Source organism: Mauremys mutica, chromosome 24 (genome assembly GCF_020497125.1).
Source record: "Mauremys mutica isolate MM-2020 ecotype Southern chromosome 24, ASM2049712v1, whole genome shotgun sequence".
NCBI classification, from domain to species: domain Eukaryota; kingdom Metazoa; phylum Chordata; order Testudines; family Geoemydidae; genus Mauremys; species Mauremys mutica.
In genome coordinates, this window is record NC_059095.1 from 2,974,019 (window position 1) to 2,997,870 (window position 23,852).

At 54.7% G+C, this 23,852-nt stretch overlaps 1 protein-coding gene across 2 annotated transcripts in view; it reads left to right on the forward strand.

The window, feature by feature from the left end:
- YJEFN3 (YjeF N-terminal domain containing 3) overlaps nucleotides 1-23,852 on the forward strand; it is a 45,302-nt gene that overhangs the window by 12,205 nt on the left and 9,245 nt on the right. For both annotated transcript variants that reach the window (XM_044998655.1, XM_044998656.1), the window contains exons 3-5: nucleotides 6,091-6,199; nucleotides 20,238-20,348; nucleotides 23,237-23,350. In XM_044998655.1, the coding sequence (XP_044854590.1) occupies nucleotides 6,091-6,199; nucleotides 20,238-20,348; nucleotides 23,237-23,350 (334 nt within the window). The remainder of the gene's footprint in view (nucleotides 1-6,090; nucleotides 6,200-20,237; nucleotides 20,349-23,236; nucleotides 23,351-23,852) is intronic.

The following is a 23,852-nucleotide window of genomic DNA, read 5'->3' on the forward strand; positions in this document are numbered from 1 at the left end:
GGACTGTCTGACCATGGGTTGGTGTGGTACCTCCCGTAACCGGGCCCTGATCAATGGGGATCTCTGGATGCTACTGTAACGTGCATTTGGCGATGATAATCCTCTGCTCTCGCGTACACTGATCTAATACCATTATGTTCAGCGGAGTTACTTCTGAATGACACCCACATTGGGCATCGCCTGCTTTTCTGTTACATGAGGGGGAATCTCTGCAATTTCCTATTCCAGAAGAATTTGGGGAATTGTGCTCGAACACCAGCTGCTGGAGGAAACCCTCTTGCCCATCTGTTGTTTTGGCTTATAATTAAATTCCAAGAAGCTATGGGTTTGGATCTGAGAAATGCCTGAATTGACTTTAAGCATCAGGTTGTTAGCAGCAAATTAACGCTGAAAGAACACTTCCACTTTGCCCATGAAGCTGTGTTATTACTGTTACCCCTGGGTACCATCTAGTCTAACAACAAGAATTGCCGTTACTCATGGCATCTTTCGGCAGCAATTACCGGGGCCTCTCAGTGCTCCGCACAATGGGGACTTAATTCCGGAATTAGGTTTTGAGCAATGAGTCGTGTCAGTAGAATGTGGTGGTGGAACGGCAAAGTGCATCTGAATTGCTGCCTGTATCTTTCGTTCTTTAATTGTGATTCAACCTTTGCCATTGAGGCCTGGGGTCCAGGAAACCAGTGGAAATCAATGGAGCTGCATCAGTTCATGCTAGCTAAGGGACTGGCCCAGTAGATGCTTGTTTATTAGACCACACTATAGGGAATCACATCAACACGCATAGGGAAGGGATTTAAGAAACTCATTTAAACTTGGCTGTCCCAAATTCATCAAGCAAATCTGTATCCAGGGATGAGCTGCAGTGAAAGCCACTAATTTTATGCAGAAACTCAGTGAGGAGTGCAGCATGTCAATTAGTCTCTTGTGTGCGATAATTAGCTCATCCTGTGGCATCACTAACATTTTGTTAGGGGATGTGGTCACTAGAGCTCTGATCACGCTCGTGGCAACTTCCAGCTTTCTCTTGGTTTCAAACACGATTTTGTGACCATCGTTGGCTTCTCAGCCAGCTGGCCCAAGTGCGCCGACCTTTGCAATAAGGTTCCAGCTTCAGCCATGGGGGAGTGTGTGTCTGTGTGTGGTTAGGATTGTCGACTAAGTTCTTTGGCCCAGATGCTCTCTTCTTGCGCCCTAAGATATGCTCAGCGCAGCTCAGCCCTGCTTCTCATGGTGTGTCTGTGGAAGTTCCAGCCCGTCACCGGCTGGCCGTGGTCTCTATGGGACCTTACATCAGTTGTGAATTAGAGTCATTGAGGGGCACGCCACCCCACGCTTCCAGCTCCCTGCACCAAGTGAGAGGGGGCAGCTTGCCAAGGAACCAACTACACCACTTGATGCCTCTATGCCTGAGTGCCGCAAAGTGGCTGGAGCAGAGGGAGAGACTCTGGACCTTCAGAGGCTATTCAGAGTTGACGCTAGCTCAGGTGCTGCAATTCACTTTGTGCTATGCCAGAAAATAGGCAATGGACGGATGCCGAGTTTTGTTGCCTGCTGTGATAGTTTTGGACACACCCCTCTGAACACAAGTAACAGGGTGATGTAGATTTAGATAATTTTTAAACTAAAAAAAAGGCCTTTACACTGACTTGGATGGGTGAGTCTCAAAGAGAACAGAGGGTTTGGACCCCGCCGTCTGGATGCATAAATCCCTGCCTGGTATCGGAACATTTGAGAACCCACAGATGGATTTCGTTCTAAAACGGAGTCCACTTACATTAGGGGCTGCTACAAATCATAAGTAATAAATTCCTGGGCCCCGTGTCTGATGTATTACAGGGTGCGGTACCACTTGCTGCCCCGGGGGGGGAGGGTCCAGGTGGAGGGTGAAATACAGCCATCTGCCTATTTCAGATTAGCTCCAGGGAGGGAGACCATGGCGCTGACCCCTTTATGGCTTCTCAGGCTGCTGGCGCACTCTGATCACCAGCCACCGCAGCGCCGCTTTGCCCCGGCTCTGGTGGTGGCCATGACCAGGGCGTTGCTGCGGCCGCGCTTGGTAGCTATATTTGAGAACGGGACGGATTCCTGTCCGAATCTGAAAGACGCACGCAGCCCTAACCAGTCCCCGAGCAGCTGCCTCAGGAGAATGGGGGCAGCCTCCGATCTCGACCACCATCATTCAGTGGCTCCAGAGCGTGGGTGGAGCCAGGCCAAAACAGCCAGGTGTTTGCGGTCGCTGAAGATCCGCTGTGTGGTTTAGCCGGCCGTGCTGGCAGCGAGGGTCCATGCGCCGGGCTCCTGGGCCGGTTCGGCGCGTATGCAGAGGCTGCAGCTGGCTATTTGAGTGCTGATTAAACAGATGGTGGAAATGTCGCGACCGGGCCCTTTCTACTCGACAGCAGCAGCTCGCAGCGGAGGCACATGGGGACAAAACCTATTTCAAAGGGCTGGGATCAGCTCAGCCTCACAGACATTTTGTCAAATAACAAAACTTACAGTGAACTTAATGATCTAGAAAACCACTGATGCTGAATCCCCTTTGCGAGGGGAAGGGGCAATGGCGGGGCTCGAACCCCCAGATCAGGGAGCGTGCACCTCCTTAGCTCTGCAACGAGCAGGGCCGGCTCCAGGCACCAGCATTCCAAGCTGGTGCTTGGGGCGGCAGTCTGCAAGGGGTGGCAGTCCCTGTTGTTTTGCCCCCAAGCAGTGCGCCGAATTGCCGCCGCGGACGGCGGGGGCAGTCCGTGCGCCATTAGGGCGGCACGCACGTTTCCGCGGCGGCAGCAATTCGGCAGCAGCTTCTATGTTTAGCTGAAGCCTCTGCAGACAGCTAAACATAGACGCTGCCGCCGCCGCGGAAACACGCGTGCCGCCCTAAGGGCACACGGATTGCCCCCGCGGTCCGCAGCGGCAATTCGGGGCGCTGCTTGGGGCGGCGAAAACTGTAGAGCCGGCCCTGGCAACGAGCATCAGCAGGCTCAAAGTCTGCTGCCCATTGACTAGCCTTTAGAGGGGGCAGAGCCACAGGGTGTGAGCCCAGGGTACATTAGACGCTGCTTTCAACAGGGGTTTGGGCCACAGGAAACTTTTGGGCCAGGGTAGAAACTAAAACCAGGTCAGAACAAATCCTCCAGCTCCAAACCCGCCAAATTCCCAAGCGTCCGAGGAAATAGCTTGGGAAGTTTCCAAAGGCCCCCGTGTTTGCGGCTCCGTGATGCTGCCCATCTTCCAAGTGAGTCTGGCCACCGAGAGCACATTACCACCCTGTGCTTTGCCAGCTTTCTCTGTGCAGCAGGGGCAGGCGAGATCCTGGTCTAGGAGGGCTGGCAGATGGCTGCATCACAGAGCTCTTCTCCTAGGCCCCGTCACGGCCCGTGGAATAAGCTGGAGAGCTCTTGCAATCGATCCCGGAGGAGTGGTCGGGGTCCTGCCCCAGGCATGCTGGGATGAAAGCCAGGGCCTGTGGAATTCTCCACCTCCCTGTTGTCTGTCTGAGCCCAGGTTTGGTGACCCTGAGGACAGAGTTTAAGCCAGGCAGCTGGGGGAGAGGCCCAGGATCTGCATGACCAGACAGGCATACCCTCAGTTCACCTTTAGAGGTAGGATCTCAGACCCCACCTCTAGGGGCTACTGTCCTGCGAATCATCACCATAAACCCAATCTGCTGGAGCTGGAGCTCAGAGACCCCCAGGTGCTTTCCAGCAGTGAGGTTGGGCCTATTTCAGTTTCTAACCCAGCGGAATCTGCTGGGCCTTGGCGTCCGGTGGCCTCGCACCGCCGGTAACACGCAGTGCAGGACATGCAGAATATCGAATTCTGGGCTGTCTGGGGTGGCCTGGGATGTACGTTAAGTGCTATGGGCTACATTTAAATAACAGGTCCGGAAGCTGACTGAAAGCAAGGACATTTCACACTGAAGCTGCGTCCCTTGTGCCTGTTTTTCCAGTAGCCTAATTAACTCTCTGAGTTTGTGATTTTAATTGGGAGACAATTGTGGGCTCGTGGTTTGAGCAGGAGGCTGAGCGCTGGGATGGCGAGGGGTTCGAATCCTGGCTCTTTTGCTCAGTGGTGCCTGCGGCCATATGCACATTGCGCACAGTGCGGATCACTGGCATGGGTGCTGCTGGTGGGGGGGAGAGGGCTGCCCAGAACAGTTGGTCTGGGGGCCCACTCAAACAAGGGGCAGAGTGGCATAACTGGCGTTGAGGGGTCGCAGCTCTGCTCAGGTTTGGGCCAATGGCTCCTTGATGGAGGGGCTGCTGGGTGGTGGTGCAACACCCAGAGCGGAGAGCCCTCCTGGTGGACCAGAGCCAAGCCGCTGCTGTGGTGAAAAGGTTCTGAGGGTGCCCTTTCTGCTGCTAACAACATGTGGCTTTAAGACGCCCTTTCTGTCTCAGTTTCCCCACTGATAAAGCAGGGATCGTACTTGGCTATTTCATAGGGGAGTCGTAGGGCTCGTAAAATGCTTTGCAAGTGGAAGGTGCTGAGTAGTAGCAGTGTATGTGAATGGTGGCTGATAGACACAGATCACCCACTACAGTGAGGCAGCCACCTCTGGGAGTGGGCGGTGGCAGCTGTTTAACAGAAATAGATACATATTTTTTAAAACTCCTGGATGGCTTCATGATTCGCTGTTGCTTTGCACACTGTGTGCCATTGACCCCTGTGCAAAGTGAGCGTGAAATACTACCAGCTCAGAATGGTAGCAGTTCCCACGCTCACTCTGCGCTGGGACAATGACATGCAGTGTGCATAGTAGTGAAGAATTGGATCCTCAGTGTAAATGGATACAACTCCACCCACTTCCCAGATTGCCCCAAATCTGACTTTGACAGTGACCCCAGGGTCCCGGTGCCTGGTCCCCAAAGAACCCAGTCTTGTGGCCATTGCAGCGAATTGGATTTCCCATTCACCTTTAATAACAAATGAAATGGCACTGTCCTGAAGACAGCACATGGTTTTCTCTTCCTTCAGTCAGGTGACCCAACAGACAGGGGCGGCTCCAGGCCCCAGCACGCCAAGCGCGTGCTTGGGGCGGCATGCCGCGGGGGGCGCTCTGCCGGTCGCCAGGAGGGTGGCAAGTGGCTCCGGTGGACCTCCCACAGGCGTGCCTGCGGAAGGTCCGCTGGTCCCGCGGCTTCGGTGGAGCATCCGCAGGCACGTCTGCGGGAGGTCCATCGGAGCCGCGGGACCGGCAACTGGCAGAGCGCCCCCCGCGGCGTGCCGCCGTGCTTGGGGCGGCAAAATGGCTAGAGCTGCCAACAGATGTGAACAATCATTGTCCACTTCCAAAGCCAGCATTTTGGGATCACCAGTGAATGAAAAAGTGACGCATTGTTTAGCTTTTTGTAACGTACAGATTCCTCGGCGCGCGGTTTCCCTTAGCGTGTTCTCCCGCCGCTGGACCACACGCAGGTGGCCGGGGCTGGGTGCAGAGAAGGGCCAGGCGTGCACAGCTCTGCCTTTTGATACGGCTGAGCCCAGATTAACCCTGCCAGGTACTTGTGGGAGCTCAAGTCCCTCCAAAGCTGGATTTGGCAAACGAGCGAGGAGAGCTCGCCCAGAAGGATCCAGCGGAAGGTCTGACTTCTGAACTAGCCGCAGCCGGGTGGGAGGGCAGGAAGGGGGCAATGGGGGGCAAGGCTGAGGTCTGGGATACGTAGCCACTTAATAATTATTCCCTTCCTCCCTCAAACCCTGCCCTGTTGGGGCGGCGGGGAGGCGGGCTGGGATGTTACCCATCACACGGGAAAGCCAGCGGGGCTGGAGATTGGTTGCAAGAGGGATTCCTTTGAATCAACTCGCTGGCAGGAGCATTTTTGCCGAGGCTGGTGCTTGCAGGGCCCCATGTCACAACACAGGCCTCGAATGCGAAGTGGCAAGCGACCGGTTGCTGGTTCCGACTCCAGTGGGAGCTCCTGGCTGATTGGCACGTCCCAAAAGCCGGTCACGTGGGGCGGAGCCTAAGCATAGACTCAGGAGCCTGGCTGTGGGCAGCCGCTTTGGAAAAGCTCGGCCTGAGCGTGCAGGTGCAGCGTGGGGGATACCACCGACATCCTCACAGCCCCTCTGCCTCTTGCCTTGCAGCCGCGTGGAGGCGGAAGCCATCGAGAAGGAGCTGCTGGAAGATTACAGATTTGGTCGGCAGCAGCTGATTGAGATCTGGGGACACGCCAGCGCCATGGCCGTGACCAAGGTAAGAGCAGCGCTGTGCCAAGGATTTAGAGCAGGGTGCTCTCCCCTCGGAGCTCTGGGGATTGTTACTCAGAGGGGCCCCGGGTGCAAAGCCAGGGCTTGGCTGGCATGCGAGTGTGCTCCCGGGATGTTATCGAATGGGCTTCCTTTTCCTGTGGTCTCTTCCCCTCTTCCAGCCTGGGTTTTCTGTTAGCTTCCCCGTTCCGGACCAGACGCCAAGTGCAGTTTGTTGGAGGCACAGAAACATCTGGGTAATTTTCTTCCTCCTCCATTGCTGTGACACCCACCAGTTTGGCCAACAAAGCACGGATTGCACCAGGGGCCTCCAGAGCTGAAAGCACAAGTCTCGACAGGCCTGGTGTGGCACAGCCTTCTCCCACTGCCAGGGGGACCTGGCTAGTGAGTTCCTTCCAGCAAAGCATGCTGGGAATGGGAGGAGTCAGAGGCCCTATAATAGTCCGGCCTCTTCTCCTTGCTGAGTTAGTGTGGAGTGAGCAGGGCAGGAGGCACTGTCTGAAGGTTTTACGGCCTGTTGGAGATGTATTTACTGGCTGGAGAAAGCCTTCTCGCTCTTTCCAAGAGGTTTTGGGGAAGTCACTGAGCACTTTGGGGGACTGGATTCTGGGTAACTACACAGCAACCTAGTCCAATGGTGGCTTTTCTTTGCACTTCTTTATCCCACGGCTTCTAAGGTGAGCAGGGCATCCTGACCCAGGACCATAGGCAACGATGGGCCAGTACCGTATATTGGAGATCTCCTCTCCTATAGACACCTGCTACCTAGTGAGCAACGGGACAAAACTAACAAGTGGGTCAAACCTGCCTGGACGAGGTCATTCAATAGCATGTGACACATCCTGCGGTTTGACACTTGTCAGGGTTTTATGGGCTTTGCAGAGACATGATGTAGACGATTTATAGAGGACATCACTGTTGATGGAGTGTAACATCTGTCAATATACTGTAGCATCTAGCATCGTCACATGCATCTGCAACAGGTAGTCTTGCCTGGGAGTGCTTAAGAATGATTATTGTGCATAAAGGACTTATAGCTGTATTGCACCATTCATCCTGAAGGACACCAGAGTGCATTACAAATGTATATACAGGCATTGCTTTGCCAGGCACTGAAATGCACCCGCCTCTGGGGTGGGGCATGGCAGCTGTTTAGTAGTCACATAGCATCCAAAGGGCCAGTTCCTCATCTGTCACTCCACTGACGCCAATGGAGCTAGATTGATTTACACCAACTGGAGATCTGGCTGGAAGGAAGGAGGCTACCATCTCCCCATTTAAAGAGTGGGCTGGGCAGGGAGGCGTGGGGGTTAAGGAGACAGAATGCAATGATCCAAACTGAAACTCTACCAGGACACAGGGTGTGATGATGCCCCTAGCCCTAGCGCACCTGGAAGGGTTTGAATCAACAGATGTCTAGCAGCCAACGGCTCGTTAGTGGAATAAACCAGTCTGCAGACAGCTGTTTTGCTGCTGGTTCCGGGCTTCCCTAAGGGATGTGAAGTGCAAAGCTCCTGAAAGGTATGTGTGTGGGTGGGTGAGTCAGCTCCACTCCTAACTACTGCAGCAGAAACTTCTGTTCCGGGAGACGCTGTTGCTTTTCACTTTGGATCATCAGCCGAACTGTTACAAGCCCCCACGTCTGAGTCGGTTCAGTCTTTGATTCCTGCTTTCACCTGAACATAGCAAAGCCCGAGTCCGGGTGCAGGCTGGCCTTTGCTGGAACAGATTTTAATGCAAAAGCTAAATGTCAGCTCATAAATATTTAGCTCAAGATATTTCCACAGCAAATTTGCTCAGCAGGGGCTGAGACAGAGTTAGGAGCGAGAAGGTAACAAGAAGGGAGCCTGATTCTCATTCACGCCCAGGCCCTTTGCACTGCCAGTGTGGTGCAAGGGGTCTTAGTGGAAATAGAAGAAGGTTCCTATTTCCTTACCAAAGATGGGGCCAGATTGGATGGTGATGTAAGCGGTGGGGAAAGTTCCGTGTGGGTGTGAGCTGATCAGAAACCAGCTGAGCGTGGTAAAGTGGGGTAATGAGCACCCATCGTGTGTGCAGTTGGGAGTGCAGGAGCTTGGGAAAGCAGCCCCCTCCCTCTCCCCGAGTGCAATGCAGAGCAATCCTGTCCTCGCTGGACCCTGTACCTTCCAGTTAGCCCTATGTGGTGTGTACCCTACACCCATTTTCCAACCCCCCCCCGCCCCAGGGCCGTGCCGCATGAGCCATCTTAGGGATGTGCTGGCAGGCCAGGGTCAGTCACGGGGTTGCCATCAGAGACAATGTGAACCACGCAGCTAACTCCTCCTCGCTCCACTGGCAGCTTCTGACGGGGAATGGTCTTGTGCCCGCCCGGCTGCAATTCCCAGCTCTGTCCCCCCAAGCGAGGCGAGATACTGGCAGGGCATCCCTGGCGTGTGTGCGCTGCTGGGCGGACATGATGGCCCGGGCTGCAGCACATCAGTGGTGCGTCAGACTGCAGATGGGCCAGGACTAAGTGGAATCGAGTTGGCATTTAAAGGGCCGGGGTGCTGGGCAGTGCTAGCACTTTGCATCGCCCTGTGGAAGAACCAGCTTGACCCTGCTGGTGGCTTCCATCTTGCAGCAGCAGCATCACCGACCCCTCGGGTGGCCCTGGGCCTCCTTTGCTTAGTTCAGGAGGGTGCTGGTGGGGAGTCCCATCTGGCAATGAACCTGCAGGACAGCAGCCATGGTGCACGGAGGAGATCGCCACCAGGCTTCCAGAGAGAAGCAGAAGGCCCAGGCACCCCCCCGAGAGGAAAGGAGATCATCTGTGGAGTCAGAGAGGAACTGGATCAGCCTACTGAGTGTAAAGTCTCCTCCCCTCCTCTCTGCACCTCGGGACGAGGCCAGATCCTTTCCTGAACACCTCCCTCTCTGGAGCGGCATTGCAACACTAGGAGATGCTGAGTTTACTGCCTAGAAAAGCCAATACAGCTGTAAATTACAACCCTTTCACAACAAACTCCGGGTGCTTTCCAGCAGGACCAGGGCTTGGCTAATGCTGGCCACCACTGGCTGAGTCAAGAACATAGCAGGCCACTGGCCACGGCCATTCCCTGGGAAGGCCCGGGAAGAAAGCAGCTGAGAATAACCAGATAACAGTAGCTGAGTAGAGCTAGCTGCCCTCAGCCTGCCTGGTGCTCACTTTCCATACTGAGCTGCAGAATAGCTGATTTACATGGAAACTGGGGGAAGTAACTAGGAGCCGCTTTGCTGTTTAAATTAACATCACCTTTTCCTTCAGTTTGCAAAGCTCGGAGGCCGACGCTCTCCAGTTCTCAGCCGGTAACCCATCAGCTTTAAAACATGTGCTTTAACTCACACAAGGAGGGAACCTGTATTTACCAAGAGGCCAGTTTTATTCTTTGCCGAGCTGCTGAGTAAGATCTTGGAGCTGTAGTAGCCAATGTCATCTCCAAGTCATGCCTGGAGTTCGGTCCATCTGTCCGCTTCAAGTGTGATCCTCCCATCTTGACTTACCTGGGAGATGACACTTCCCGTCCTGCTGCCGTGAGATCGAGCAGCCCATATCTTTGTCATTGGATCAACTCAGGTATTATGCCCAGGCAGCCTCTTTGGGAACGGCTCTTAGGTGCCACCAGATTCCACCCCACATCTCTTTGAAGGTAGCATCCCTTTGCTGCAGGCAGAACACGCCGACAGGCGGAGTAGGTAGGCAGATGGACAGACTCTGCAGAATTCTCCTCCCATTTTGAGTGACTATAGGATTCTTCTTCACTTCCTGTCTCAAACTGCTATGTAGTGTAGTTCAATAGCTGGATCAGGGGATTCAAATCAACACTCAGATCTCTATAGAGACATTAATTTTCTTACTCAGGGCCGATGTCTAGCACTGGGCACACAGGGTTATGACTTTATTTGGGGTCTCTAGTAAAGCTGGGCAAAAATTTTTCATCAATTAGTAAATTCGTCAGAAAAAAGCAGATTTGGGGCAACTGAAATGCTTGCGAATTTGGGTCAAAATTTGGTGAATAGTTTCAGCTGAATAAAATAAAATTCCTCATTTTTTAAAGTCTGAATGGCTCATTTTGACATTTTTTAAATGAATGGTTTTGACATTTCATCTAGAAACAAACTGTTTCCTTTGGAAAACATCAATCAGAATCGATGCTTCGTTTGACAGTTTTAGGCGAAACATGGAAAAGGTTCAGTTTGGGTTCGAAAGGGACTGAATTTCTTTTCAGTTTGGCCACCAAACTGAAAAATCAGTTCTTCTCTGAGCCCCAGTCTCCAGTCACTACAGGGCTAATAAATAAATTAATGAGACAATCCCAAACCCTGGATACAGAGATCCTGAGATTTGGGGGAAGTTTGGAACTAGACTTTGCATTTTTGGTCCACCTTTAGCTGGAAGAAGTGTCCAAACTTTTGGGTGGCTTTTCTGAACTCAGCCTCATCAGGCTTTTGTCTGTCACTAGGAGGGATTATCCCATACAAGACCAAGCATGGACTATTCTTACTTGGGTGGTGCATCAAAGTTCTGGGGGGGAGGGCTCCCTGCTGCATGTGTAGCTGGGATGTACATCTGCTAGCCCAAGATTTCCTCCAACCTTTAGATATCCGGCAAACACCTTGCTTATTAACTAGAACTCAGTAAGTAAATATTGACCTGGAATCAGGCTGTTCTAACAAGCAGCTCCAGATTCGGCAGACTTAGGTGGTAAAATGTCAAACACATTCAGAGATGCCGGGGGGGGGGGGGGGGGGGGGGTTTTTTTCTGTTCTGCGCAGGGGGTCTGAAAATTCAGTTTGCCTGCACACTGTTAATGGTCCGTGGTTAGTTTTATAACTGAACCAGTCTTCAGAACTACCAACTGGAATTGTGGACCCAGAACTGTGCGGTCACACTAAACTGGGAGGCCCAGGGTACTGCTCAGGACTGAAATCTCTTACAAATAAATCCTGCGTTGTAACACTTTTAAAGATGCAACAAGCAACATCCTTTAAAAAATGGATATAAGTGTCAGGGTGTCAGACTGGAGCATCCACCTCTGACCTTTTGTTGGGTTAATTTCTGGGAGAGGCCAGTTCAAAGGTTTATCCCTGCTTTGGGATTAAGAAATCCATGCCTAATGGGTTTAGACAGAGATCTGATTTGCAGCTTATAAAACAGAGAGGAGAGCAAGGGGGTGTTGGACTAGCTGTTGCAGACAGACAGCAATATCTGTGGGTGTCATTTCTGGTTTCCTGGCTTTGCTCAGTTAATGCCCTGATGAGACAGGCAAGAGGACTGATCACTTTAGTCACCTCTGGGGTGGGACACGTGCACAATGACATTTAGAGCAGGAAGCGGATTAGAATTCTGTACCCAATTGAAGCAGCAGGGGAAGCTCTCAGGTGAGCTGGAGGTTACCGAGTTTGACCCAGGCCCCCATGTGCTTCTGCAAAAACTGGATCTTGAGTTTATACCTCACACCAAAGATGCCGCAATGGGGCGTTGTTACAGGTCAGAGGAAAGAACCCTTCCGATGGACTCACCAACCCGTCATCTCATAGCACCTGGGTTTTCCACAGGGTTCTTCCATACAGGAGATCTGATGAGATCACCCCTCTGGAGGTCTGGCAGAGGGTAGGGCTGGGTGTGATCAAACTTAAATAATCTTTTTAGACCAAAGAACCTGAACTTGGAAAGTTCTAAAACAAGAAATTTACCCCAGGAGTTTTTTGGGTTTTTTTTTGGCATTTTTCTCTCTGGGAACCAAGCTGTTTGAAAGGTGATTCCAGCAAAGGCTAAAGGGCTGATCAGAGCCTGGGGAGGAGTCTTCCTCCCTTTGCCCCCATCTCAGCTCAGAAAACCCTGGCTTCATGGCTAAGGCACTGGGCTGGGACTCAGGAGACGTGGGTTCGATTCTCGACTCTGCTAGACTCCCTGGCTGACCTTGGGCAAGTCACTGCATCTCTCTGGGCCTCAGCCCCCATGGGGATAATGATCCTTCCTGTGGCTGTCTTGTCTATTTAAACAGGCAGCTCTTTGGGTCTGTCTATGCAGTGCCTGGCACGGTGGGGTTCTCAGCTCAGGTGGGGCCTCCCTCTGCTACTGAAATAACGAGCAGGGGCAGCGCTCTGTCTCCTGAGTATCATGTCATGGCCGTGATTCCCCCTGACCTGGACTCAGAGTCTCAGACCCCACAAATCCATTGCAAGGGTGATGGATGCCTGGGGAGGCAGAGCGCAGTTAGGGTGTCGTACAGAGCGGCAGCACTGCTGCGTTCCTCCAGGAGCCAAGCCCTGAAACAGCCGAGGGGGCGATATCCTGTCAGCGCTGCCTTCAATGAAGGCCAAACCTGCCAAGTGGAAAAATGAAGCCTTTGCTTGTCCGGTGTGCTACGCGAACGGGGATTCGATCCCGCACACTCCTCTGCAGCCATCCACGGCATTCAGAGAGCCCAGTGCAGCCCCTTCAAACCAGACGCCCCCACTGCATGCGGCCTTTCGACAGGACACGTGAGCACCTGAACAATTTCTCCTGCCTCTGTTCTTCTGCGGAGAAGGGTTTGGAAACCAAATGGAGAGAGGCCTGAGTCACAAGGTCGGGACCCAGGTCCAGATCAGCGTCCAACATTCCTGAGAGCTTCGGGGGCCACTGGGACGTTTGGGGCCAGATCAGCCTTGCCGCTGGGCCCCAGCTGCAGAGTTCGGCTCCACATCCAGGCCTGGCTCTGAGGTTCCCAAGCCTTTGGGAGGTGGAGTTTGGTTTTCTGTTGTGGGGGTTGAGCCTGGCCGCTGTGGGTCTGGTGTTCTGGTTCTGGAGGCTCAGAGCCCAGGTCTGCTCTGCTTTCCTTAGAGAGCCACGATACGGAGGTGGGGGGTTGTCAGCGGCTCAAAGGGCAGCTGTGGGATTGGGTGGGGCTGAGCCACAAACTGACTTTGTGGCATTTGAAATGCAGAGCAGAATTCCCTGGTTCATCCTCCACTCAATCCGGGTTACACGTGGCCTTTGGAGCCCTAGGGACCCCACCCCGGGAAGATGGCCCCTGCCCAAGAGCTCCCAGTCCTACGCACACTGATACAATCCGCCCAGTGTCCTGATTAACCCTCAACAGCATCCCCTCTGCAGTGAGCTCAGCAGCAGCATCCTCCCCGTACAGATGGGGAAACTGAGGCACCAAAAGGGGTCCCATAAATCCGAGCTGGGATTGGCACCTGGTTGCCCCTGGCTGCCCGCCCTGTGCTCCTGAGCTGCATGCTGCAATCAGTCATGCTGCAGAGATTCGTGGCAGTTTCTGTCAGCTGCTGGCTGTTTGCTGGGACGTTAAGCAGATGGCAGTGGAACCAAAGCTTTCCATTCTCCAGCTCCTTCTTCCTCCCCCTGTTGTTTTTGGATTGCTTGGGCACCTGCAATTATTTCATCTGGGTTAAACTGCTTGCACAGGAGCTCAACTTTTTATTTTCTTTAAATAAATGTGATCTGAGGTTATCAGCTCCAGGGGAAAATGCTCTCGTGTTCCCAGAGACCCGGGCCGTGCTCGGGGGGGGGGGGGGGGAGAGGAAAGGGGACCCGTGTCTGCTGGATGCAAAGCTTATTGTGAGCCATTCAGCGTTCCAAGCCCTGGAGTCAGCTGCAGCGGCCGGTTACCCCAGTACCCAGTGCCCGTGGAGACGGCTGCTTGCATGGGGATCCAATGGATCCATGCAAACCAGGTCTCCTCCTGCAGGGACCCTGGAGCGGGAGGAACGCATGGCCCCGTTCCCTCCCCATCTATCAGCAGAATCCAAGGGGAAGGCAGCTTGGCACCTCATCCCCACCTGGCCCCCGCTTGTTGCGTGGAGGGGGGTCATTGTTCCAAGAGTCCAGCCATGAATTCCAAAGCCCAGCTGTGGTTATTAGGAGGATGAATTTCACAGCAGGAGCCACGTGGAGAGCACCACGTGTCATCTGCTGGTGCCAGCGGCAGACTTCCCAAAGCGTCACCCCCGCAGCAGACAATGCCCGCGCCTTGCCGTTCACTGGCTCAGAGCATCCAGCGTTAGAACGAGCCAGCACTGGCTGCTCTCCCAGGGACGGAGGCCGTTACCTTGGGGAGCTCTGCCCCTCCCGGGGCGTTGGAGGCCCTTGGGAGATGATGCCAGGGCAGTGGAAACGTGAGCCTGATTTTCATTGCACCTGGGACCTTCCACCCCACAGACGCTTGAAGATCTGTGGGCTTCGTGGGACCCCCACGGAGGATGGGGGCATCTGCTTCACTCCCTGGGCTGCCTGTCTCCTCCACCGGCCCCTGCCCCAAACCCACCGCATTGGGGGGAGAAGGGGAAGTTCCACGCCACGTCAAATCTGACCCACCTGGCCACAGCTGCTCAGGACTCGCAGAGCCCTGGCCCCACACAGGGAGGCTGTTGCAGGATCTGGGCCAGGGGGAGCCCGCCCACTCCACACCCCGTTTGTACCCACTGTGGCTCCCCTTTGCCAGCGCACTGCTCACCCAGTTGGCACGGCTCGGAAAGGCGACATGGGTGAGTTTCCCGGGGGTTGGCAGTGAGAATGCCAGTTAGGACGGCTGCCATGCACGGAATCAGACTTGTGAGTTGTCGGTCTCTGGGCTCGCTCTGGGCACTCGGCCTTCGTGGAAGGCAGCAGGGATGCCTGGAATTCAGACTGCTCCGGCTCGTCGTCATCCTCACGCCCAGCGGCCCCGTTCTGCTGCATGGGCCGCGTGCGGCAGGGATTTGTCCTGGTGGCTGAAACATGTTTTTGGAATCGAGGGGAATCATTCCTGTCACGTTCTGGGTGCAACCCAGACGGGTGAGGGGCTGGCACCTCTTACCCTGTAACCCCGAGTGCCTCCCGCTGCCTGGCCACTGTGGCGCTCTGCCTGGGACACCCACAGTCAGCATCAAGCATGCACTCGGTCTCTGTGCTGGGCAGCCCTGCACCAGCTTTGAATCCTGGAGCCCACCTGCAATGCCACAGATTCCCCCTGGCTTCCCCCAGCCTTGGGTAACACCTGGTGTGGTGACTCCACTCTCTGCTCCACCCCTCCTTGTCCCAGAAAGGTGTGCTCTGAAATGTCCAGCCCTGGCCTGCGACAATCAGGTGTTAAGGTTCGTTGTCCTTTTCAGGAGTCAATAGTCAACGGTTTGCTACATTACCCGGAGTTACCAAACAGTTCAGTTTAAAGACACGTTCCTTTGGAAAGGCCTGGTTACCAAGTCCCCTGCCAGACCTGGGTCAAACACACCTCCATCATCATTCCAGTGTGTATCCACGGCGCTGACCCCCAAGAATGTCAGTGATCGGCAAGTTACACCAGGTGCATTTTGTACAGGGATTATTACAATGGTGTGTAGGGTGTGAATACAGGGGTGCTTCGTGTCACAGTTCTCCCTTAGAACAGCGTGAAAAAGCCAAGGTCCAGTTCTTTTGGTTCTGACCCACCTGAGTTTGCAGCCTCCTGAATTTCTGGTTGGAACGAACCGAAAATATCAGCTACACGCTTGGGTCAAAGCAAAGTGCCGAGTTGCACCTGGTTTTGTACCAAGTTGGCCCTATGATGAGATAACTGGCTCTGTGGATATGGAGAAAGCAGTGGGCGTGATATATCTTGACTTTAGCAAAGCTTTTGATACAGTCTCCCACAGTATTCTTGGCAGCAAGTTAAAGAAATATGGGCTGGATGAATGGACTATAAGGTAGACAGAAAGCTGGCTACATTGTCAGGCTCAACGGGTAGTGATCAACGGCTCCATGTCTAGTTGGCAGTCGGTATCAAGCGGAGTGCCCCAAGGGTTGGTCCTGGGGCCAGTTTTGTTCAACATCTTCATTAATGATCTGGATGATGGGATGAATTGCACCCTCAGCAAGTTCGCAGATGACACTAAGCTGGGGGGAGAGGTAGATACGCTGGAGAGTAGGGACAGGACATGCCAGGGGCATGTAGCACACGCCAGAGGGGCGAGGGTACCAGCAAAGGGACGCACGACTCCATGGACTAGCTGCATACCTCACTTGCCATCTGGCCAGGAATACGGCAGGATGGGGGAGGAGAGAATAGATTTGCGTTTGGGGGAGGCCCACGTGTGCAAAGCTTTGTTAAAATCCAGTTACGTTAATGAGGGAAAATTTAAAGCAGGCGAATTTCCGTGGGAGGAGCGTCACTAGCGGACAGTGGTTAATAGGAGTATTAGACAGATATTCCTTCCCCTCCAGCCCGGCTTTTTTAATCACCTTCCGGTGCTCTCTTTGAGCCGCAGGATTAATTCTGGTCCTGGCAATGGGCTGTCTGTTCGGGAGCCAACCCGCCAGCCGCTGGGATTTATAAAACCAGCCCCTTCTATTTTCAGCTGTCGCTTAAAACCCCTCGAAGCACCTGCTGCCTCTGCTCAGCCAGTCCCCGGGGAACCTCCCCAGAGAAGCCTGCCTGGGCAGCTGCCAATGAGGTTATAGTTAGAAGCTGATCGTCACTGTCCTGCCCACGATTTGTCTCACGCTCCCTTCCCCTGAGACCTTGCTCCACATTTAAATAAAACTCTCGGGTTCAAGAGTTTATCGGCTTCAGCCGCTCACATCCCACTCCCTGCCTCCCGCTGCAGCATCGTCTGCCCGCTCCATGGACTGCGCTGCATGGACTGCGCCGGGCGCCCTGACGATGCTCCGTGCCAGGGCTCCGGGGACAGCACAGGTGGCTTCTGGCCAAGCTGACCCCTGGACAGCGGAGTGCAGACAGGTGACCAGACAGGCCACCTCTGCAGTGGGTGGTGCCTTGTGGGAAAGCAGCGGGAGGGCTAGGAGCCCAGGGATGGCCCAGGCCCACACTGTGCTGGCTGCTGCACAAACCCAGAACAAAAAGACAGTCCCTGCCCCGGGCTGAGTAAATCCCGCTGTGTCCCCGAGTAAGGCTTTACCCCGGCTGGAATCACTGGATGGACGGGCTGTGGAAAGTTGTTCCTGCCCCTTGTCTGCCACTTCAAATTAGTATTTATTTGTATGACAGCAGCACCTAGAGACCGGGGTCCCATTGTGTCAGGGGCTGTACGTACACCTAGGCAGCTCCTGCCCCAAGGAGCTAACAATCTAAACGGACAAGACAAAGGGTAGGACGGGCAGCAGAGGCACCCCAGTGGGACTAGCCCAAGGCTACTGACAGAGCCAGGGATTGATTGGGGTCCCCTAGTCTGATGTTCTAGCCACTAGGCCATGCTGCGTCGCAGGGGGCCCAATTAGAGGTTGACCTCTGTGCTGGAGATGAGGCCTTAGCTGTGTTAATGAGGGGGAATAAAAATGAACAGATTGTAGCAGAAACTCCCTCCCGGCCACAAATCCAAGTCCCCTCCATACGTCCAGGCATGGGATTATTGCTTCTCGAGCTGCTTCTTGACACCCCGTTCAGTCTCGTGGCTTCCAGAATCCCGGAGCCCTGGCTCACTGCATTGACACCTTTGGACAGGGCAAGATCCTCAGCTGAGTTTCTGTCCTGACTAAAGCTCAGGGGCTAAACGCCTTTTACGTGGTGCAGGACAGGACAGAGATCTTAAGGTCATTCTCGCCCCATTTCCAGGAGAAAATAGGTTCCCATGTGTTTTTACAGCTTGGCCTTCATAAATAGAGAGAGAAGATTTATGGATCAAAGATAGCTTTGTGTCTGATGAGAGTGAAGGCTCAGTAGCGCCACTGTATTTAGGGCTGGCTCAGCTTTTCCATTCTAAGCCTCTGTGCCAGCTAATGGCCCCCCCGTTTAAGGGCACACAATTTGTTTTGGGAAGAGAAACATTTGGGAGTTGAGCTCCTCGATCCTCTGTGGCCCTCGATGCGCGACGCTGGCTGGGCGTGCCCGAGCGTTCTCCTCTGGAGAGCCGCATGCCCGAGATGGTGCTGCTCTTGATTTCTGTCGCCTGGCCGAGGAATTGGTTTGCAGCCAGGGAGGGTGGTAGGCGGCAGGGGAAGTTCCTGGTTTGCCTAGGAGGAGGGCGGGTCGGAGGGGAGCTCCTGGGCGTCAGGAAGCTGGAGCTCAGCAGCTGCCGTGAATGATTGAGCTGGAGGAAGGAGTGCGCCGGCCCGGGGAAAATCGGGCCCCTTTGTTGCCACCGTGTGACCTTGGGCGGTTGTTGTTATTTGTAATACAGGATCAACTAGAAGCCCCAGCTGAGCTCCCAGCCCTGCTGTGTCAGGGGCTGCACCGTGAGACACAGTCCCTGCCCCAAAGGGCTCACTGTCTAACTAGCCAACCCACGGGAGAAAGGAAACGTCATTGTCCCTCTCGGACAGAGGGGGAGCTGAAGCCCAGAGCAGGAAAGTGACTTGCCCAAGGTCACCCAGTGCAACTGTGGCAGACCCCAGGGTTAAACCCAGAGCTCCTGAGTCCCAGCCCAGTGTCTTACCCTCAAGGTTAGTCTTCCTCTCAAAGCAATGAGGGCCTGGTTCTCAGTTACCATCAACATCTAGGGGAGCAAAGCAATCCTCAGCACCCCCTGGACGCCAGGCCCTTCGTTGCTGTGCTGCCTCAGTTTACCTAGGTGTGAAATGGGGGTAGCATTGTCTTCATTAATGCTATCATGTTCCTTGAGAACCAGTGAGCAATCACTGTGAGTGCTGGATTCACTCTCCATCTTCCTGCCAAGCCGCTGGGCACAACCTGAATGGACTGTGCAAAGTTTATTGACCCAGACTTTTTTGGAAAAAAATTCAGATTTGGTGACCCTGAAACATTTTGTGAATTTTTATCAATTTCAGCTAAGTCTTTAGCTAACTTCTAAAAACAAACCGAAAAAATCAAAATGTTCAGATATTTTTTCGATTTGAAACAACTTTTTGTTTCAAAATTTCCTTTCATTTTATTTTTAGAAAATGTAAAAAGAAAAGAAGCGTTCAGTGTTCGACGTGAAACTGATTTTCCCCCCCAACTTTTTGATTTGCCAAAAATTATGTTTTCAATTTGACGCAAAACAATTTTTCAAAACAATTCAGACTTGCCAGTGAACTGAAAAATTGGTCGATCTCCGAGCTCTAATCCCAAACTCAGCGCTTGGCGGGAACAGCCTCATGGCTGAAATGTGCGGTCTCAAGTCCCAGGCAGGGGGTTCATGGAGCAGCGTCTTCTCTCTGTCTCTGTCCCTCCTTCCCAGCAATGGTGACATTCCCTCGCTCCTGGAGCCATGAGACTCCGGAAACATGGCAGTGCCCAAAGTCTAGAGTCCCAGCCAATGTACAGCGGAGCCGGCCAGGGTGCAGGTACTGAAAAGCTTGTTCAGGACATCAGGGACTGTAAATAGTTTGTGCCATTTGGTTGTGTCCGGTGTTTGGTTGGAACTAGAGGCCAGACTCCAAGAGCAGGAAAAATCAGCCAGTGGATAAATAGGAGGTTCTCCCTGCAGAGTCTGTGCAGCTTGGTAATTTTCAAACTGTTTTTGCTCCGTCCAGCAGGGCTGCAGCGAGTGAGACAGTTAGGAGCCTGCCAAGCTGCCCTGGTGCTGTGCATCAGCTTCTTCGCTCGCTGCGACAAGAAAGCAGCTTTGTTCACGGGCTCCACGCACAACATGCTTGCTAGATGGCTGCTGGGGCTGGGATTACATCATGTCTCGTGGGGTGCTTCCAGCCTGGCTTATGTGTCCCAATGTGGGGGGTAATGGGTCCCACCGTCTTTCAGATAAGTCTGGCCCCTCTGTGATCATGTTGTGCAACCATTGAGGTGTGAATCCCAGTGGCCTGGCTAAATCCCAGTCGGTGTAATGCCATTCTGTCTTCCCCACTCCGTTGCAGTTTCATCTGGATACAGCACACGTCTCCACTTCCTATTCTAAACCACTGGTGTAGCGTTGTTGTGCCCTGTTAAACAGCTGCTGTGTTCCAACCCAGAGGTGGCTGCATTTCAGCAATGGATGCAGTTTTTCCTGTCTCTGCTTATGGATTTAGGCACCTTTGGGATGAAAGGCCAGAAAGAGACATGGGAGGTTATTCCTACCATGGGGACCAAGCTGATATGAATGGGGACGGAGATCAGATTCAGTGACGCTGCAGGGTTTTGATCCCATTGTTTTGCTCTGCGCTGCAGGTGTTCCCTCTGCCGTCCTTCCCAAGGAAGCAGCCCACAGTGCTTGTGGTGTGTGGGCCCGATCAGAACGGTGCCATCGGCTTGGTGTGCGCACGGCATTTGCGGGTGTTTGTAAGTATCCTTAACAAATCACCCACTTCCTTCTCCGCCACCCTCCCTGTGCTGCAAGGGTGGGTGGCCCCTTGCTGCGATCTCAGTAAGCGAGAGGAGACTTGATCCCATGGCCTCTTGGTCCATGCTAGTGGCCGTGACAGAGGCAGCTCTTTGGTTCCTCAGGGTAGCTGCTCCTGTTAATTCATTTGTCAGAGGTTCTTCACCTGCAGTAGAAGATGCAAGGATGGGGGCCTGGTACGGATCCCCCGTTCTGAATCACCAGTTGGCACCTGACTCAGATCCAGAGGGCCCAGGGCGAGACCCCAGGGGCTGTTTGGGGGCCCAGGAAACTCTTAGGCTGTTTCCTGGGGATGAATTTCCACAGGGCAAACTCAATCGGTGCCCCTGGCAGAACCCAGCACCTCTGTGGGCTGCCCTCGCAGAGAGACCCAGGACTGAGTGGGTCACACAGACTAGACCCCTCCCCTTATCTCTCCGTTCAGAGCTGAGGGGTGGGGGAGGCCCCCCCCCTTTCACTGTCTATGAGCCACCTGTTCTGGGGACAGAGGCGCCTTTCACCAGTACTAAAACCCCCTGTAACAACCTTCCTTTGTTACTGGAGCCCTGGGGCAGCCAGGGAAGGGCCTGGGGCAGCTAACCTGATCTTGCAATGAGATTCAGAGTGTGGGAGCGAATGCAGTTTGGGGGCTGCGCGACCTGAGCAGGTCTGATAGCCCATCCGCTAGAGGGCAGACAGCAGCCTGTGCATTCAATGGGCCCGATTCTCAGCTGCTCCATTCCCACCCTGGGACACGCTGGGGGAGGTGCGACTTTGGGGTGGTTGAGGAGCTGTAGCCACCATTGTGCTTACCGTGTTCTGAGCACCCCCACAGCCCCAGAGCAAATGAGAGCAGCCCCAGGGCTGCTCTAATTTATGCTCTGCTCCCTGTGGCCCCTAGGAATGGGAGGATAACCCTAGTCAGAGTGCTGTCCCCAGTGCCAGGGACTACTGGGCACAGAGCTGGTGCAGAGCCTTCATGTCCAATGTGCAGAGGCATCACAGCATGCTCTAGGGAGGTGTCTATATGGTTGCAGCCAGAGTCCGCCGGGTCCAGTCATGAAACTGCAGGAAATTCAGGAGCTGCTAAACGCTGCCAGAGCTGACTGACACATAAAGACCAGACAAGCTAAAAACAGCAACTCCCAGCGAAAATCCCGTGGGAAAAGGTCAGGCAGAGTGGGAGGGAATGGAGCAGAGAAAGCTGAGAAAAGTGCAGGCTGCTCCTCTGGAGTCCCACGCCCTGGCAGCGAGATCTCCTCCATGGCTTGTCTCCTCGGGGCGCCGTGGGACAGCGGTTACATGGTCAATACGCTGCAGGATTCGGTAGGGAAAGCTGCTGCATGAGGCTGGTGCTGGGAGCTCGCTGGCTGAGCGGCCATTTCCCAGCTCGGACCGAGGGCTGCCTACTGCTCAGCTGCGCTCCGTGCTCTGTGTCCCAGGAGGGCCCGTGTCTCCCTGCCAGATGTCACAGCAGCGGGGGGGGCGAGGGGGGTGAGTGGGGGGGGCACTGGGGTGCTCCCAGCAGGGCAGAGGGATCGCTCTCCTGGTAAACGCGGGGGTGGCTTGTCTTTCCCGGCTCTCTCAGAGCCTGGGAGGAGTGAGGGGATCTGTCCCGGGTGGTGCTGCAGTCTCTGTAAGCGCTGTCAGTCGCAGAGGTCCCAGCGTGGTCCAAAGCCAGGAAGGCCCAGCGGCAAACACCGAATGGGAGCAAATGCAGCGTCCCCCTGGACACCTGCTAACGCCACCCATCTGCCTCCCTTCAGTGCTTCCTGTAGCCCAGCAGCCAGGGGCGAGAGCAGCTCCTGCTCCGTTACTCCTGGCTAGCGCAGGCTAGATCAGGCCAGGCTCCCAGGGAGGAACCAGCTGGGCCCTGTAACCACGAGCATCATCCTGCCATTCCTCCCCTGATCCCTGAGGGGCTGTGGGAAGCCCCCAGGAGCCCGCCCAGACAAGCCCCTGGGGGTCTGCCAGCGGGTTAGACCCAGCTCCTCCTTTCAATACAAAGCTCACCCACTTGCCTGGTGCAAACTAGACCCAGAGGGATGCCCGCGTGTGTCTGGAAATGTTCCCAGCGGCTCATTTCCACGCCCCAGAGGAAAGCCCAGGACCAGCGCTCGACATGGTCAGGAGCCGGTCTGGTTAGAAAAGCCATCGCAAAGAGTTAGCACTGCACCGTGCCCCCCCTTGGAGTGCTTTGCAAGGAGTGATTAAAACCCAACTCCCCTGGGGCAGTGCAGGATTCTCCCTGCTCTTCCAGTGGGGTGACCGAGAGAACCGACCTGCCCGAAGTTACTCAGGGAATTGCATCTTCCAGTGGAACCCAGGAGTCCCAAGTCCCTTCTCCATAGCCACAAGACCACCCTTCCCATCCCTCTGGTAGCCATCGGCTGTGCCAGTCTTTCTGAGTGGGCCATCCAGCTGAATAACCCCCCTGCAGCCGTTGGCTTAGTGCCACGGCGGTTCCCGATCCAGCGCCCACTGGGCTCAGGGCAAGTCTGTCTGGTGATCGCAGGAGCGCTGGACTGGGACGCAGGAAGAAGTGGGGTTTTTTACCCACGAAAGCTTCTGCCCAGATAAATGTGTTAGTCTTTAAGGTGCCACCGGACTCCCCGTTGTTTTTGTGGATACAGACTAACACGGCCACCCCCTGATACTGGGCCCCAGGAGTTTTCCTTTCGGCCTGTGGCCCTTTAAAATACTGCGGGGGTGGGGGGGGCAGAGGACCAAGGTTTCTGGGTTGCATGCAGCTGCCAGTCAAGGTGGGGCCGAGGAAGGAAGGGGCTGGGGTGGGAAGAGGCGTGTTGGGTGCGGGTTACATTGTTCTCTCCTCCCTGTCCTCCCTCAGGAATACGAGCCGACCATCTTTTACCCCAAGCGCTCCCCGAATTCCCTGTATCGGGATTTCACCACCCAGTGCGAAAAGATGGACATCCCCTTCCTCTCGTACCTGCCGACGGAGGTGAGAACGCCCCGGTGGCACGGAGCGCGTGGGCATGGGTGTGTGCGCACACGTGGTTCCCCTCCCCTTTACTCTGCCCACCGAGCCGGCCCCCATTCAGATCCAGAGCATACGCTCTCCAGCCACGTCGGAGACACGAGCACCAAACTCAACAGCCAAAGTTCTTCCGGGGTTCAGAGCCGTCAAAGCCTGGCTTACGGTAGTGCTGGGTGTCGGGGTGGGGGCAGGTTTCTGCAGCCTGGCCCAGCGGGGGCTTTATAGGCACTGGGGACCTTGGGAGACTTTCAAATGGCCAGTGGGGAGGGGGTCTTCTGTGCGGGGAGGTCGGGGGGCATCTTCTGTGCAGGATTCACCAAGCTGCCGTTGTGCCTAAAGGAAGCGGCTTCAGCTCATTTCAGTTGTACCGCGCCGAGCTCCCCTTTCACGAGGGAGATGCCAGGGGGGTTCCCTGATCAGCCCCCGCGGGGCTTCGCCTGGCTGCTGTGCACACTGGTGCTGCAGG